The following is a 15,151-nucleotide window of genomic DNA, read 5'->3' on the forward strand; positions in this document are numbered from 1 at the left end:
TTATCTGTAAATGTTCCAATCCTATAGCCAGGAGAATTTCTAGAGGGGGTCAGGCGAAAATGTGGCCGCATGTTTCACAAAAGCAGTAATACAACAAGCACTAATTAGCTTCCTTTGTTCTCATTTAATTGCGGAAACAATAATGCGACTATTATGATATAGTGCCAACAGACTAACAAGAAAGCCGGTTTGTAGACAATCCATGAATGATAATCAGTCACAAAAAAAGTATTAGACAACCTGGACAGGTACCAGCTGCGTGCAACAGGCAATGACAAAAAGGTCAAGGCTGACTTGCTGATGACTATCAAGGTACAAAAGTAGGCGACGAGAATGAACAAAAAAGAATAGAGGTTTAAGGTGCAAAGACTGTTAAAAATGATGGATGACCGTAGAAAAGGTCGGTGTTTCTGCTGTTCTTCGGTGGCAGGATTGAGTGATACCAAACAATACTAATCTCAATGTTGCTTAGCGTGATACACACTGTAAGAAGCTAGATGTGAATGTTTATGGCTGGTTTCCGGATAATGCATACAGGAGTATTGCTAGTTGGTTGGGGCCCCAGGTGGCAGGACAGTAAAAGTTGATGGCTGTTGTTGGTTACTTGTAGTGGGAAAGTTGAGGGAACTGCTACTTGATGTTGTAAAGTGGAAGGTAGATGGAAATATCCAGAGGGATCGAAGACTGGAATGGAATCAGAGAGGTAGACAATATTGTGTTTACTAGCAGGTTACAGATATTCTTCCATACAATGTAGATGGAAATGGGATGACTGAATAGTGGAATTGGTAGATGGGAATATGTTTATTGGTTGCAGGGTGGCATGGCCCCAGAGAGGTAGAAGGTCATACATTGACTGGTTTCAATGTGGTATGGTGCCAGGTAAGGTAGCTGGAATGCGTTGACTGGGTGCAGGGTGGCATGGCGCCAGAGAAGGTAAGTGGCAATGTGTTGATTGGTTGCAGAATAGATATCGGAATGTGGTGACTGGTTGGATGGCATCAGAGAATATTTTCCCTTGTTTTTCTTCTTTTTCCCCTATCTCACTTTGTTCACTCCCCTTACTTCCTACTGCCTGATTTTGTTCACTTTATCAAGTACCTCGGTGTCCTCTCAGTCTCCTTTCCCTTTCCCCACCCTGTTTTCCTCTCATACCCTCATCCTTTTTATGTATTTTCTTCTGTGATTCCTTAACAATTTTCAGGAGTTGAGGTGCTGCCATCAATGTTTTATCACTAAAGTCTTAGGGATTATTTCAAGTACAAATGTCACACAAACAACACATTTATCTAATAAGTCACATCCATTCAGGATAGGGGTGTAACGTGTAGTTCTAATGCATTGTGGACCAAACTGCAATTAGATTACTAAAGCAAGGCGTGGTAGTGCACTGTAATTTACAGGCAGCAAATTTTCCATTGAAATGGCCACTAATTTTGCTCAGACATGCAGTTACTACTCGCCAACATCTCAGGCATACTCAGAACCAGATCAGGGGGACAAGTGTTCTGATACATCACTCTTAGAGTGTGGAACAACCTCCCTCTCCACACCAGAGCCTCCTCTTCTGCTCTTACATTCCCTAGAAACTGAAGACCTTCTTTTTCAAGAAACCAACCTGCCATAGGCAGGGCTAGGCACACACACTTACTCAGTGTCAGGATGCCCTAAAGGGTGATGGTGTGCTTTACAAATACACGTACCATACCATGTGTTACTAATAAAACTATAAATTGGACAAACTATAATATAAGGAAATGGGGTTTCACTAAATATTTATCATTTAGCTTCACTGAGAAAATTGACTTTATTTGCTTTGATTTTGTTAAAATCAGTTTTCATCACAATTCAGAATTACAAAATATGTGCCCGATTTGCGCTTTCTGAAAGGCTGAAATATTTTGAAATATTTCTACAGTTCATTTACAGGTATTAAACTGTTATGTGTTAGAATACAATTGATATACTACAGTCTTTACTTTTACACTCCCTGTACTCAAGCAAGATTGTCAGATAATTCACAAAATCTTCTCTTTTTGCAGTTAGAGAAAGAAATGAAATGGAAACATCAGTTTCCATGTTAAAATAATAAGCAGCAATTGGTCATAAGACTAAACTGACATTTGACCTCGGTCTTTGAAAGCACACCAAGTGTGACAAGATGAAAAGAACATTTAAAGGCCTCTTTAATGATTTTCAACCTTCCGAACTCCCCAGCATGGTTATTTTGAGGGCTGCAGCAACCCCTCCCCCCGCACTCCTACTTTCAGCGCCTATGATTTTCCCCTTTCTACCTCCACCCCTTCTTGGTTAACTATTCTTAAACTGAAAGTATTAGGCCTGATTCACAAAGCTAAACTTAGACCAAAAGTCTACATTTAGACCAAAAGTCTAAACTTAGACTAAACTTGGACTAAAAGTCTAACTTTATGCGTAGTAAAGTTAGAATTTTGGTCTAAACTTAAAGCAAGAGTCTAACCCTACACCAAATGTCTAACTTTACTATAGGTAAAGTTAGACCTGGGGCCAGATGTACGAAAAAAGCAATTTGCGACTTGCAAATTGCTATGCAGTAAGGTGTCTCAGACACCGACTGCAACTCGCAATGGGGTCGCAATGACCCACCTCATGAATATTCATGAGGTGGGTCGCAAATTGCAGCCCCATTGCGAGTATGGGCACTCGCTAACATGGAGGCCTGCTGACGTCAGCAGGCCTCCATGTTAGCGACCTGCTTGTCAATAAAGCAGGTTTTTTTTTTTTTTAAGTGTAGCCCGTTTTCCCTAAGGGAAAACGAGCTGCACTACAAAAAAAAACCGAAACCTTTAGTTTCGGATTTTTCAGGGCAGGGAGTGGTCCCTTGGACCACTCCCTGCCCTGAAAAAATATTTTTGGGTGCAATCACAAACTGGAAGGGGTCCCATGGGGACCCCTTCCAATTTGCGATTGGGTTACCATCCACTTGAAGTGGATGGTAACTGCGATGCCATTTGCGACCGCATATGCGGTCGCAAATGGTATTGCATCCCAATGCGACTCGCAAATAGGAAGGGAACACCCCTTCCTATTTGCGAGTCTGAAATGCATTTTGCGAGTCGGTAACGACTCGCAAAATGCATTTCTGCATTGGGATACGCGTTTTGCGACTCGCAAACGGCAAATTTTGCCGTTTGCGAGTCGCAAAACGTTTCGTACATCTGGCCCTTAGTTCTAAACTTAGACCTTTGGTCTAGACGTAGACTTTTGGTCTAAGATAACCTTTGTGAATCGAACCCATCATCTCTCTCTACTCCTCAATATTCTCAGCCTCTTCTTACTCGTTTCTATCACCAACAGTTTTTTCTCTATCTTTTCTCCACACTCTCCACTTAATTGGTTGCTGTCCCATCATTTTTCAATTTATAATCACTTATGTTGCTGTTTTTACTTTTTAGCATCCTTAGTTGCTGCTCGGCTTACTTTTACTGTCTTTACACAACAATGCTTTCTCTGGTCCATCATGTTCATTTCTACCCTTTTGTAATATATATGGTAAATACTGTGTGCATTTCATAAATGAGATGCTAATTATACCAATCTGCTAATGATTACACACCACCCAAAGCTGACCCAAAATCGGCATTGCACACAACAGATATTGAGTAGCAGTGATTAATTTAAAAAAACAAATACGTGCAGGAACTTATAGGGCCTGATTTATGACGCCTTAGCGTCATTTCTGATGTAAAAGTGTCGCAAATTTACTAAATATAATTATATTTTGTAAGTTTGTGCTGCTTTTGCATCAAAAAAATCACGCTAAGGCGGCGCAAACTTTTCATAAATCAGGCCCATAGTTTTTCTTATGAGCCTGCCTCCTGGTGGTGTTTAATGCTGTGGTTGCCGAATACCAAGGCTGCCTAGTCTTGATTCCACTTGATTACCCTTTCTTCCATCAATATACATTTCTTATCTCTTTCTCGCCCTCTTGTTAGTTCTTTTTCACTTCTGCTTTTTCCAGTATTTCTCGTCCTTTTTGTTTATCTCTGCCTGTCTCTCTTTCTTGGTCAATGCCTGATGAAAAATAGGTCTTTGTTCTTAAAATCAAATGCTAACGCCACCCCCCATCTGCAACATCAGCACAAATTAGGCACTGCTCAAGAACCAAACTTCTGCTTTGAAGCCATTGTCAAAACATGCCATCCACACCTCTCCATGCTTTTGAGAGTTTCACTTCTCCCAAGCGTCTATAATGTTCCGTGGGAGAACTATCAAAGAAAAAAAATCCCTGCAGATTCGATTTTTCTCAAAATGATTGTGTGCAAGCTGTGCAAACGTTCTGCAGTTAATCAAACACGGAGTGGAAAAAGGGTTTTACATATTCAGTAACACCCTACAGCTCGCGATTGCTAGGATTCTGGGGTTCACACGTGTGCAGAATACAGATGCCCCGATGCCACAGCTTCCCGCCACATGGCCGATTAGCTCTGAACATCACTGCAAGTGCTCTATGATCCCAGGCTCCGAAGTAATAAATAAAAGCGAACCGGACCAGCAGACTATGCCCCATGTTTCCCCTCATCACTTCATGGGTGCCCCAGAGATCCTGAGTGTATCTTTGTACAATTATTGTGTGAAGGTGGGAAAGCCTGGGTTCAGGAGGGCAATCTGTATAGAGGCTGAATATGAAAGAGAAAGAGCACAGTACAAGCGGTATGATGTCAGCAGCTGTATAGCACCTTCTGACTTTACTATAGGTTTTGGTGTATTTTTTTTAATCTTGTGCCCGTGTTTTTTAAGGATTTGCAAGTGTTTGGTTAACGGTAAAGTAAAATGAGTTTAATCCTCGGTGTAGGTGCGCCTTAGGACTTGACTGCTTTTCTTCGAACACTGTGGTCAATTGTTTATGGCCTGACATATGCAGATTGTTTTTAGAGAACATAGGTAGCCTGCCATTTAAATGTTATCTAGGTGAGAATGTGGTGTGTTTAAGCTCTCTTTATCTGAATGGCTCTGATATGCATGCTGGTGTGGTGTAGGAGGTGTTGCTTTTGAGTTGGCAGTGCTTTGCCCAAAAAACACATTTCTGATTTGTTTCTGGCTCTTTGAACTACGGAGTCTATTAGATGTTTTCCAAACCCATCTTGCTGTTGAGCTTGCAAGAGTCCATCCACACTCTTGCTAAGGTGTGGTTCTTAGTCTCAGTGCAGTTGGATCCACTCCTTTCATTAGGTACTTTTTCACTTGAAAGCCAAGCAGGACCAATCTCCGAAGAGCGCAGGAAGAGAAGTGATATAGACAGCCTCACAATCTATGCCTGCTTTGAATTAGTTCTGAGTCTCCTGGTCTTGTGGGCATTTTGGAGTTCAATGTCCACAAAAGACAAATGCATCCTGATACCTTCATAAAACCATGACCATCCATACTCAAAGAAAGGCTCCACAACCAATAGGATATTGTAAATCTGGATGTCCTTCAACCAAAATTGGTTGTAAAGGAAGTGTTTTATATACAACCTGCCATAGGTACAAAACAAAATAACAGAGCATTCTCTTATAACACAGACCTAAAATTGCTGCATCACATCTGCCTCGAAAAGGTCTTTGGACAAAACAAACTCTGGGTTTCAGGGACAATCCAACAGTGCAATAGCCTGCTACATGGATTCAGGCAGGATCTAATGTGAGTTATGCCCAAAGAATGATCTGTTTGAACAAGGAGAATACAAGCAGTCGGACAGACATTAAGCGAGATGAACTTGGGAACTCTAGGGATGTAAGGGGATTGATTTGCACTGTAATGTTTCCCCAGAAGATTTGCCACTCTTCACTTTTTTACTTATTATTTGGCTGCAGATTTGAGCCTATATGCTATTGCCCATCCTATTTTCACCTATAAAAGAATATCCTTTAATACAGCATTGATAACATGTAACTCTCTGTAGGAGACATGTTTTAAAAGAGTCCACAGTGTAACACTTAAAACAGTACTAAAGTGAGGGACATGAATAGCATTGTACCAAAGTGTTGCTGATGTTGTGTCAAAGTGTTTCTGATGTCACCATTGACTCTGGCAACTAACAGCGGTAAAACCAGCTGTGGGCTCCCTTTCCTGGGTCACTGGACAGCACTGTGAGAAGGAGGTGCTAAGGGAAGTGATTCTTTATGTAAGACTAATCCTTGGAAGGCAAAATCAGCAGCAGAAACTGCACAGAGAGCATAGCTCTGTCCTCTATATACTTAAGGGGTATGAAGCCTGGTGTTTGGAGGCCTGGTATTGTCAGCAGTGCCCTGCATCTGAAGGCTAGATCTTTGTGCTGAACATTTCATCATTGGTAGGATTGGACCATGGAGCACTCCATTTCTCCTCAGCTCACAAACAGGTCACACTGGTATGAGCCCTGCAAAGTTTAGTGTGAGTGACTTCGTCCCTGGACCTACAAAGAAGGACAACATTTGCAGCATTCCCTGTGTGGAGTCAGCTGAGGACCAAGAGCTGCTGCAAGTTAGCAGACCGCAGTTACTCTATGGAGACTAGGGTATGAAAGTAGAAATGGTTAGTGCTCAGGACATTGCTCAGGATCCCAAACCACACTGTCTAATGCAAGTTCAGTGACCATTTTGAAGCTAGGTAAAGATGTCCTGATGGTTTAGTGAGAGGCACTTATTAAAACACAGTGAGACACAATGATGTTGCACTAATGGAAGCGAGAAGACCAAGTAGACACTTATTAAGTTGGAGGGGTAATTCATTCTCACTCAATATGTGGGAGCAATTACAAATACATCATTAAAATGTGTGTGTTTGTGGTGCAAAATAATTGGGAAAAGTTGAGATTAGAGACAATGGGCACACAAAAAATAGACAGGCCGATAAAGAGCGTAGACAACTTCCTTAGCCCAAAAACCCACAAGGCAAGCAAAGGAAGACCATCCAGAACAGCACCAGTCCACCCTCACTAGGAGTGAATCTCATTAGTAAAGGCAGGCCAGAATTGAGGGTATAATTAACTGAAAGGAGAAGAAATGGAATGGACAAGCTCACAGTAAAAGTGGTCATGTTAGAATTCCATACTGCAAGCACTTGGACTGGCATTAAGGAAAGTGGACCTGGGGTTCAAGCAAGAACCTGTTGAAAACAAATACTAGATCTGGCAAGAGGGTGCTCTTCCAGAAGACCTCAGTATTTAAAAAAACAGCTCTCGGTGGCACCAACTCGATAATGTCAGAGGCTACCCAAATGCACCTGGGTCTGATGATCATTGGGACTCTATGACTTAGTGGCTGTAAAATGTCTAGAAATTAGTGTGGTAGAAGACCCTCACAAGTATCAAAAGTTGTTTCAATTCAAGGGACTCTTATACTTGTAAGATGATGGCTGAGCAACTAGCTTATAGGTGAAAATCAGGTTATGTGAAAGAACCTGACTGCAATAAAGAAAATACAGAAGAGGGAGTTCATTATATCCAGTTTTTTATGACATGGCAATGAAAACCATGAGGAGAAGGACAAAGTCAATTAGATCTGAAAATATTTGCATTTGAAAAAGGGGTCAGAGGTGGTGTTCTCTGTTTGGACAAACTAAGGGTGGCCAGGAGATACAGAGAGACTTTGATGTTGGATGAAGAACAGTCTATTGTGTTTCTTGCTGTTTTCCAAAGCAAGGGGAAGAATCGAGAGAATGCTGGAATACTCCTCTAGCATCTACATACTGGAGGCCAGAGAAACTAAGTTAGGTAACAAGAGACAACCCTGACAGATGCTAGAACGGCTCTAAAAACCTGGACCATATGTTCATATGGCAAGAGAGTCTTAACAATTTCAGAATAAGGCATAGAGATTGGTTAACAAGATCATATCGTATCTGGAAATGGTTTTGAACCAGGACGGTTTAAATGTTGTGCAGAAGGAAATTGTGGCTGTTTGTCTGGGAAGTAAATATCAGGGTGACTCTCTAGCAGAGGAAAGACCTACAACAAATATATTGGCATGATGTATTTAGAAAGTTCTAGCACTTATTGAACCGAGGATCTTTTGTTAAGTATAGATGCTTTCACTGTAAATGGTGACTATGGAGGTCTCCCTTCCAGAAACTGACACTAAGATGCCCCTTGTCCTTCTACCCTATACATCTTCATTCACTGTTTGTTACAATAAGCATTGGCAAAGCAAATCGGCCTTTTGTCGGCCACCATGTCGGGCGCTCATCGATCTAAAAAAAAAGAAATACCTAAAAGAAAAAATATTTTTGGAACTATTTTTTGAGTAGATGTGTTCCTTGTTTAAGGGCAGAATGCTGTTGCTCACAAAGAAGCTAGCCAATGGCTGAAGTGGGCTGTCCTGCTGTATGATGTAGTGGGTAGAAGAAAAATGTGAATGACACATAAAACAATAACAGGCCAATGGATGAAGAAGGCTTGCTGAACGACCCCATATAAGTATATTATACCTATAGCTTTAGTAAAATCAAAAGGACTTGGCAAACGCCAGACCTAAAAATCAGTTCCCTTTGATAAGGAGTTTAAGTTAAATGGTTGGGACAGTCAGGGTACAGTCCAGATCCATATTACCTGAAATTAATAATGGTAATACCATTTTGTAACCGATGACTAGAATAATAATACTTTGTACCCTCTGTAGATTGTCAAACACTGATGTAAAATTTCCCAAAAATCTATAAAGCAAAATATAAAACACAAACACCATCTGCTCTGGAACACAGGCAGCCTAAATATTATTCAAGAATAATTTTCTAAGGGAACTTCATAAACGGCAGACAGTACTGGTATAGATTGGAGCCAATGCAAATCAGTGCCTTAAATGGAAATATAGAAGTGCAGGTACTCTCTATCCCAGAGTATATATTAGTTGCTGTGAGTTGCTGGTACTTTCCCTTTAAAAGGATTAGAGCAGTGCTGAGAAGTGCCGGTACTATCCCTTCTAAATTAAAGCAGTGCAGGTACTCAGTACCTGTTAGCACCTGCTCATTTAAAGCACTGATGCACATAATAGTTTTGACATACACCTTCTGGATTTCACCTAATAACCTAGTGCCCTGGAAGCATCCAAAGAAATACTGTGGAAATGATCTTAGTTTCTCTAAAAATCTTATGATTTGTTAGTTTTGCAATGAAGGATTGCCTCCCTGCTGTGCTCTATTAATGCCATAATTACAAAGTCAAATGCAATTATTAAGCAAATATTTCACTGCGGAGCCCGAATGGTCCCCTCGGATTATCTGCTTATGATCATGGATGGAGGTAGGAGTCAGGGATAGAGAAGGGAGGGGCATGTCAGTTTAATATTCTGTCAATGGCTGCACCTATATTAAAATATATGAATTCGTGCACATGCACCTTTGTAGGGGCAGCATTTACTGCTCTTCTGTGCACTGGTTGAATTAACCACAAGGCAGTAATCTTCAACATGCCACACTATTTGGTACAAAAAAGGTCTGATTGTCAATGCAACATGTGCCTCCTAGATATCACCCGACTGGAAACCTAGAGGTTTCTCTGTGAATCAAGCTTACTCATGAGAAAAGAGCTGAAATTAGATCATAAGTTCAAAGCTGTTTCGAGCTGGTGCCCCAAAATACGCTTGGCCTAGGGGCCCTGAAATCGTTAAGTTGTCCCTTTGTGTTCACCCACAGACTGCAGCTGAAGAAGTCCCTTGCACTGTTATTTTTCTTTTTATGCTCATGGATGTGTACATTCTTCACGTGCTCTTTAGTTAAGTCTGCCTTTGCATAGGCACTAGCACAAAGTTATGTCACATCCATGGACATGTACCCATGTGTCTACCAATGCTACCCCTGATCTCAGGGTTCCAAAGACAACAGAGGGCATGTTTACTTTGTGCCGTTTCCGCTCCTTGCGTTCCCCCTGCCCTCTTAGAAGGAACTACGAGGGTCTAGGGGAAGGACCAGATGTGGTCAGTTGTGAAAGGGTGACTGGTGTCACTTATGGTACCCTTTGCATTTTTAATATTCATCTTCCACAGTCCTGGCACATTTCGTGTAGAGCTGTGCATTCTGTACATCTCATTCACTGAGTGTAGTGAGGGTGGCACATGCTGACCACATCCAGGAATAGGACCACATTCCCTCAACTTTTCTTGCAGCTGAAGTGATTTCTAATCTTGGAAGGCGCCTGTGTTTGTCACACACCCTTCTTGACCCGGACCATTGCTTCGTCCTTGTGGGCACCCTGGCGTGTCCCTGGCTGGCACAGGAAGGGGCAATGGCAGCAGCAGTGATAACCATAGCCCGACCTTCACCTTCTGCTTCCTGCCTCCCATCATTATCAGAATGCACAGGCACAGGCCGGCTGGAAATGAGATCAAAATTGCTTCATTCACTTTCATTAGGAGCCGCTGACAGCAGAGGCCGAGGCGAGGGGTCCCAGGCGCAGGGGCAGAGAGAACACACATTTACCATTGTTAGAAGCAGGAGGAGGACTTAGGAAGAGATGGTGGGAGATGAGGTGGCTAAAGAAAGAGCTTGGGTCAAAAAGCATTAATTGGTGAAGGGGCATAACAGAGAACCAGTTGTATGTATTATGCAGGTGGATACCATCCAACATTCTTTCAATCATACACCTGAAGGGTGCCCTGGAAACAACGAAAATTGCCTCCCATATGTGACCTTTAAGGGAACAAAGCACTATACAAATGATATAGAAGTAGCTACTTACCCAACAATCGAGTAGGAAAGTGCTATACAACAATGCTTTACAGACTGTACAAAGTGCAAGGGCCACATCCATTCTGTCATTAATGTCAATTGCACATACCATTATATTGTCCTGCCAGCGATGATCCTTCTGAAACGTTTCTGCAGCATCCGCGAGTCTCTGAAAAAACAAAGGAAAAATCCATCAGCGCCACAAAAACCTTTTACAGTGATGAACGTTGAATTGTTGCAATATACAGACACGCAGCTTTGCTACGAAAGGGTTTGATCCAAGTATGAAGGATACATGTAGGCCCCCACCTGAGGCACATGTAACTTACAACTCAGCCAGGGACAATAGCCAGCTGACTGCAAGGAATGCCCATCTCCTTAGCATTCGAGGACATCCCCAGGTGCCCTGACAGAACACCATACCGTTTTTGGAAAGGCAGTGTAAAATAAAGACATGACTTCTATTTCTAGTCTCTTTTTTATTTCATTTTTTCTAAATATCTCAGTGATCCTAAAAGGACACCAGTCGTTTTATATGACATCTTCCTACATCAAAAGCCCGTCTGGTCAGCTGAAATTCATATTCATTCACATAGAAATAGACGTAACATGCTTATGTAGGGCTGCTGTGAGGTCCCGGTCCAATAGAACACCACATTGTATGTGCCAGGCTTTCAGTCAATGATCTAATTCATTCCCATTGGACTAATGTTATTGATCACAATGATTAGTAACAAGAAGGCCTGGAATTGGAAACTGTGTGACCAATTCACAAAGGCTTTATGAATATGTGAAGTAGTCCTACGGCAATGCTCCCTCATTGCCTTGTGAATTTGCATCAAAATGTCTAACTTCTTGTTTGATATTTCCCTCTCGGCAGGGTCATCCCCATAACTTTTTGCCTTCACCCTCCTATTTTCTAAACCGGTTTTTGTTGGCTTTGAGTATTCTGCACACTTTACCACTGCTAATCAGTGAACACCTTCAGTGCTCTCCTTCAAACATGGTGAAACTATCTTTCACCCAATTGCCACATTTAATTTATATGCACATCACTAGTAAAATGCTATTACATGTACCAACAGCTGGTAAATTAAAGGCTACTAGTGGGTCTGTGTAGGAGGCTGGCCTGGCTTGTAGTGGGTACCAAGGGGTACTTACACTCTGTACCAGGTCCAGTTATCCCTTATTAGTGTAGAAGAGGTGTTTCTAGCAGCTTAGGCTGATAGAAGGTAGCTATAGCAGAGCAGCTTAGGCTGAACTAGGAGACATGCAAAGCTCCTACTATACCACTGGTGTCATATGCACAATATCATAAGAAAACACAATACACAGATATACTAAAAATAAAGGTACTTTATTTTTATGACAATATGCCAAAAGTATCTCAGTGAGTACCCTCAGTATGAGGATGCCAAATATACACAAGATATATGTACACAATACCAAAAATATGCAGTAATAGCAAAAGGAAGTAATGCAAGCAATGTAAAGTTACAGTAGATTGCTATAGGAGCACATAGGTATAGGGGCAACACAAACCATATACTCCAAAAGTGGAATGCGAACCACGAATGGACCCCAAACCTATGTGAGCTTGTAGAGGGTCACTGGGACTGTAAGAAAACAGTGAGGGTTAGAAAAATAGCCCACCCCAAGACCCTGAAAAGTAGGTGTAAAGGGCACCTATATTCCCCAGAGAGCACAGAAGTCGTGATAGGGGAATTCTGCAAGGAAGACCAACACCAGCAATGCAACCAAAGTGGATTTCCGGACGAGAGTACCTGTGGAACAAGGGGACCAAGTCCAAGAGTCGCGACAAAGTCGAGAGTGGGCAGATGCCCAGGAAATGCCAGCTGAGGATGCAAAGAAGCTGCCACTGGATGGTAGAAGCTGTGGATTCTGCAAGAACGAAGAGGGCTAGAAACTTCCCCTTAGGAGGATGGATGTCCCACGTCGTGAAGAAGCTTGCAGAGGTGTTCCCACGCAGAAAAACCGCAAACAAGCCTTGCTAGCTGCAAGGGTCGCGGTTAGGGTTTTTGGATGCTGCTGTGGCCCAGGAGGGACCATGATGTAGCCACTTGGATGAGGAGACAGAGGGGGGCGCCCAGCAAGTCAGGGAGCCCTCACAGAAGCAGGCAGCACCCGCAGAAGTACTGGAACAGGCACTTAAAAGAGGAGTGAACCGGAGCTCACCCGAAGACACAAAAGGGAGTTTCACGATGCCGGAGGGCAACTCAGGAGGTTGTGTACTGCAGGTTAGAGTGTCGGGGACCCAGGCTTGGCTGTGCATGAAGGAAATCCTGGAAGAGTGCACAGGAGCTGGAGCAGCTGCAAATCACGCGGTACCCAGCAATGCAGTCTAGCGTGGGGAGGCAAGGACTTACCTCCACCAAACTTGGACTGAAGAGTCACTGGACTGTGGGAGTCACTTAGACAGAGTTGCTGAGTTCCAGGGACCACGCTCGTCGTGCTGAGAGGGGACCCAGAGGACCGGTGATGCAGTCGTTTGTTGCCTGCGGTTGCAGGGGGAAGATTCCGTTGACCCACGGGAGATTTCTTCAGAGCTCCTGGTGCAAGAATGAGGCAGGCTACCCCCAGAGCATGCACCACCAGGAAAACAGTCGAGAAGGCGGCAGGATCAGCGATACAAGGTTGCAGTAGTCGTCTTTGCTACTTTGTTGCGGTTTTGCAGGCGTCCTGAGCAGTCAGCGGTCGATCCTTTGGCAGAAGGTGAAGAGAGAGATGCAGAGGAACTCTAATGAGCTCTTGCATTCGTTATCTAAAGAATTCCCCAAAGCAGAGACCCTAAATAGCCAGAAAAGGAGGTTTGGCTACGTAGGAAGGAGGATAGGCTAGCAACACAGGTAAGAGCCTATCAGAAGGAGTCTCTGACCTCACCTGCTGGCACTGGCCACTCAGAGCAGTCCAGTGTGCCAGCAGCACCTCTGTTTCCAAGATGGCAGAGGTCTGGAGCACACTGGAGGAGCTCTGGGCACCTCCCCCGGGAGGTGCAGGTCAGGGGAGTGGTCACTCCCCTTTCCTTTGTCCAGTTTCGCACCAGAGCAGGGCTGGGGGATCCCTGAACCGGTGTAGACTGGCTTATGCAGAGATGGGCAACATCTGTGCCCATCAAAGCATTTCCAGAGGCTGGGGGAGGCTACTCCTCCCCAGCCCTGACACCTTTTTCCAAAGGGAGAGGGTGTAACACCCTCTCTCTGAGGAAGACCTTTGTTCTGCCTTCCTGGGCCCGGCCTGGCTGGACCCCAGGAGGGCAGAAACCTGTCTGAGGGGTTGGCAGCAGCTGCAGTGAAACCCCGGGAAAGGTAGTTTGGCAGTTCCCGGGTCTGTGCTAGAGACTCGGGGGATCATGGAATTGTCTCCCCAATGCCAGAATGGCATTGGGGTGACAATTCCATGATCTTAGACATGTTACATGGCCATGTTCGGAGTTACCATTGTGACGCTGTACCTAGGTAGTGACCTATGTACAGTGCACGCGTGTAATGGTGTCCCCGCACTCACAAAGTCCGGGGAATTTGCCCTGAACGATGTGGGGGCACCTTGGCTAGTGCCAGGGTGCCCACACACTAAGTAACTTAGCACCCAACCTTTACCAGGTAAAGGTTAGACATATAGGTGACTTATAAGTTACTTAAGTGCAGTGGTAAATGGCTGTGAAATAACGTGGACGTTATTTCACTCAGGCTGCAGTGGCAGGCCTATGTAAGAATTGTTAGAGCTCCCTATGGGTGGCAAAAGAAATGCTGCAGCCCATAGGGATCTCCTGGAACCCCAATACCCTGGGTACCTCAGTACCATATACAAGGGAATTATAAGGGTGTTCCATTATGCCAATGTGCATTGGTAAAATTGGTCACTAGCCTGTTAGTGACAATTTGGAAAGCAGAGAGAGCATAACCACTGAGGTTCTGCTTAGCAGAGCCTCAGTGAGACAGTTAGTCATCACACAGGGAACACATACAGGGCACACTTATGAGCACTGGGGCCCTAGCTGGCAGGGTCCCAGTGACACATACACTAAAACAACATATATACAGTGAATTATGGGGGTAACATGCCAGGCAAGATGGTACTTTCCTACAGTCTGCAGCACTGATTGTGCCACCCATTTAAATAATCCTTCAAATATGTTTCAGGCCTGCCATTGCAGCCTGTGCATGCAGATTAAACTGCCATTTTCATCTGGCAGAATACATTTCTTACCAGATCTAAGCCTTCTTTTTATACATATGTCGCCCATGGGGTAGGCCCTAAACAGCCCTTTGGGTAGGGTGCAGTGTGTTAAAAATGTTGAGCATGTACTTTTAAGTTTCACATGCCCTGCTAGAGAAAAACTTTTACATTTGTTATTCACTACTGTAAGCCCTGCCTCTCCCAGGTTAACAGGTGGTTAACTTATTACATTCAATAGCTAATACCCTTCAATTGAAGCAGGTAAGAATGTCAAGTTTGGTCTCTTAAGAAT

The 15,151-nt window shown here is 43.5% G+C and overlaps 1 protein-coding gene across 2 annotated transcripts in view; it reads right to left on the reverse strand.

Moving 5' to 3' along the window:
• Positions 1–15,151, reverse strand: part of CACNA2D2 (calcium voltage-gated channel auxiliary subunit alpha2delta 2) — a 1,401,889-nt gene that overhangs the window by 782,362 nt on the left and 604,376 nt on the right. For both annotated transcript variants that reach the window (XM_069206762.1, XM_069206763.1), the window contains exon 4: positions 10,772–10,831. In XM_069206762.1, coding sequence (XP_069062863.1) covers positions 10,772–10,831 — 60 coding nt within the window. The remainder of the gene's footprint in view (positions 1–10,771; positions 10,832–15,151) is intronic.

This window comes from Pleurodeles waltl, chromosome 9 (genome assembly GCF_031143425.1).
Source record: "Pleurodeles waltl isolate 20211129_DDA chromosome 9, aPleWal1.hap1.20221129, whole genome shotgun sequence".
Lineage (NCBI taxonomy): Eukaryota > Metazoa > Chordata > Amphibia > Caudata > Salamandridae > Pleurodeles > Pleurodeles waltl.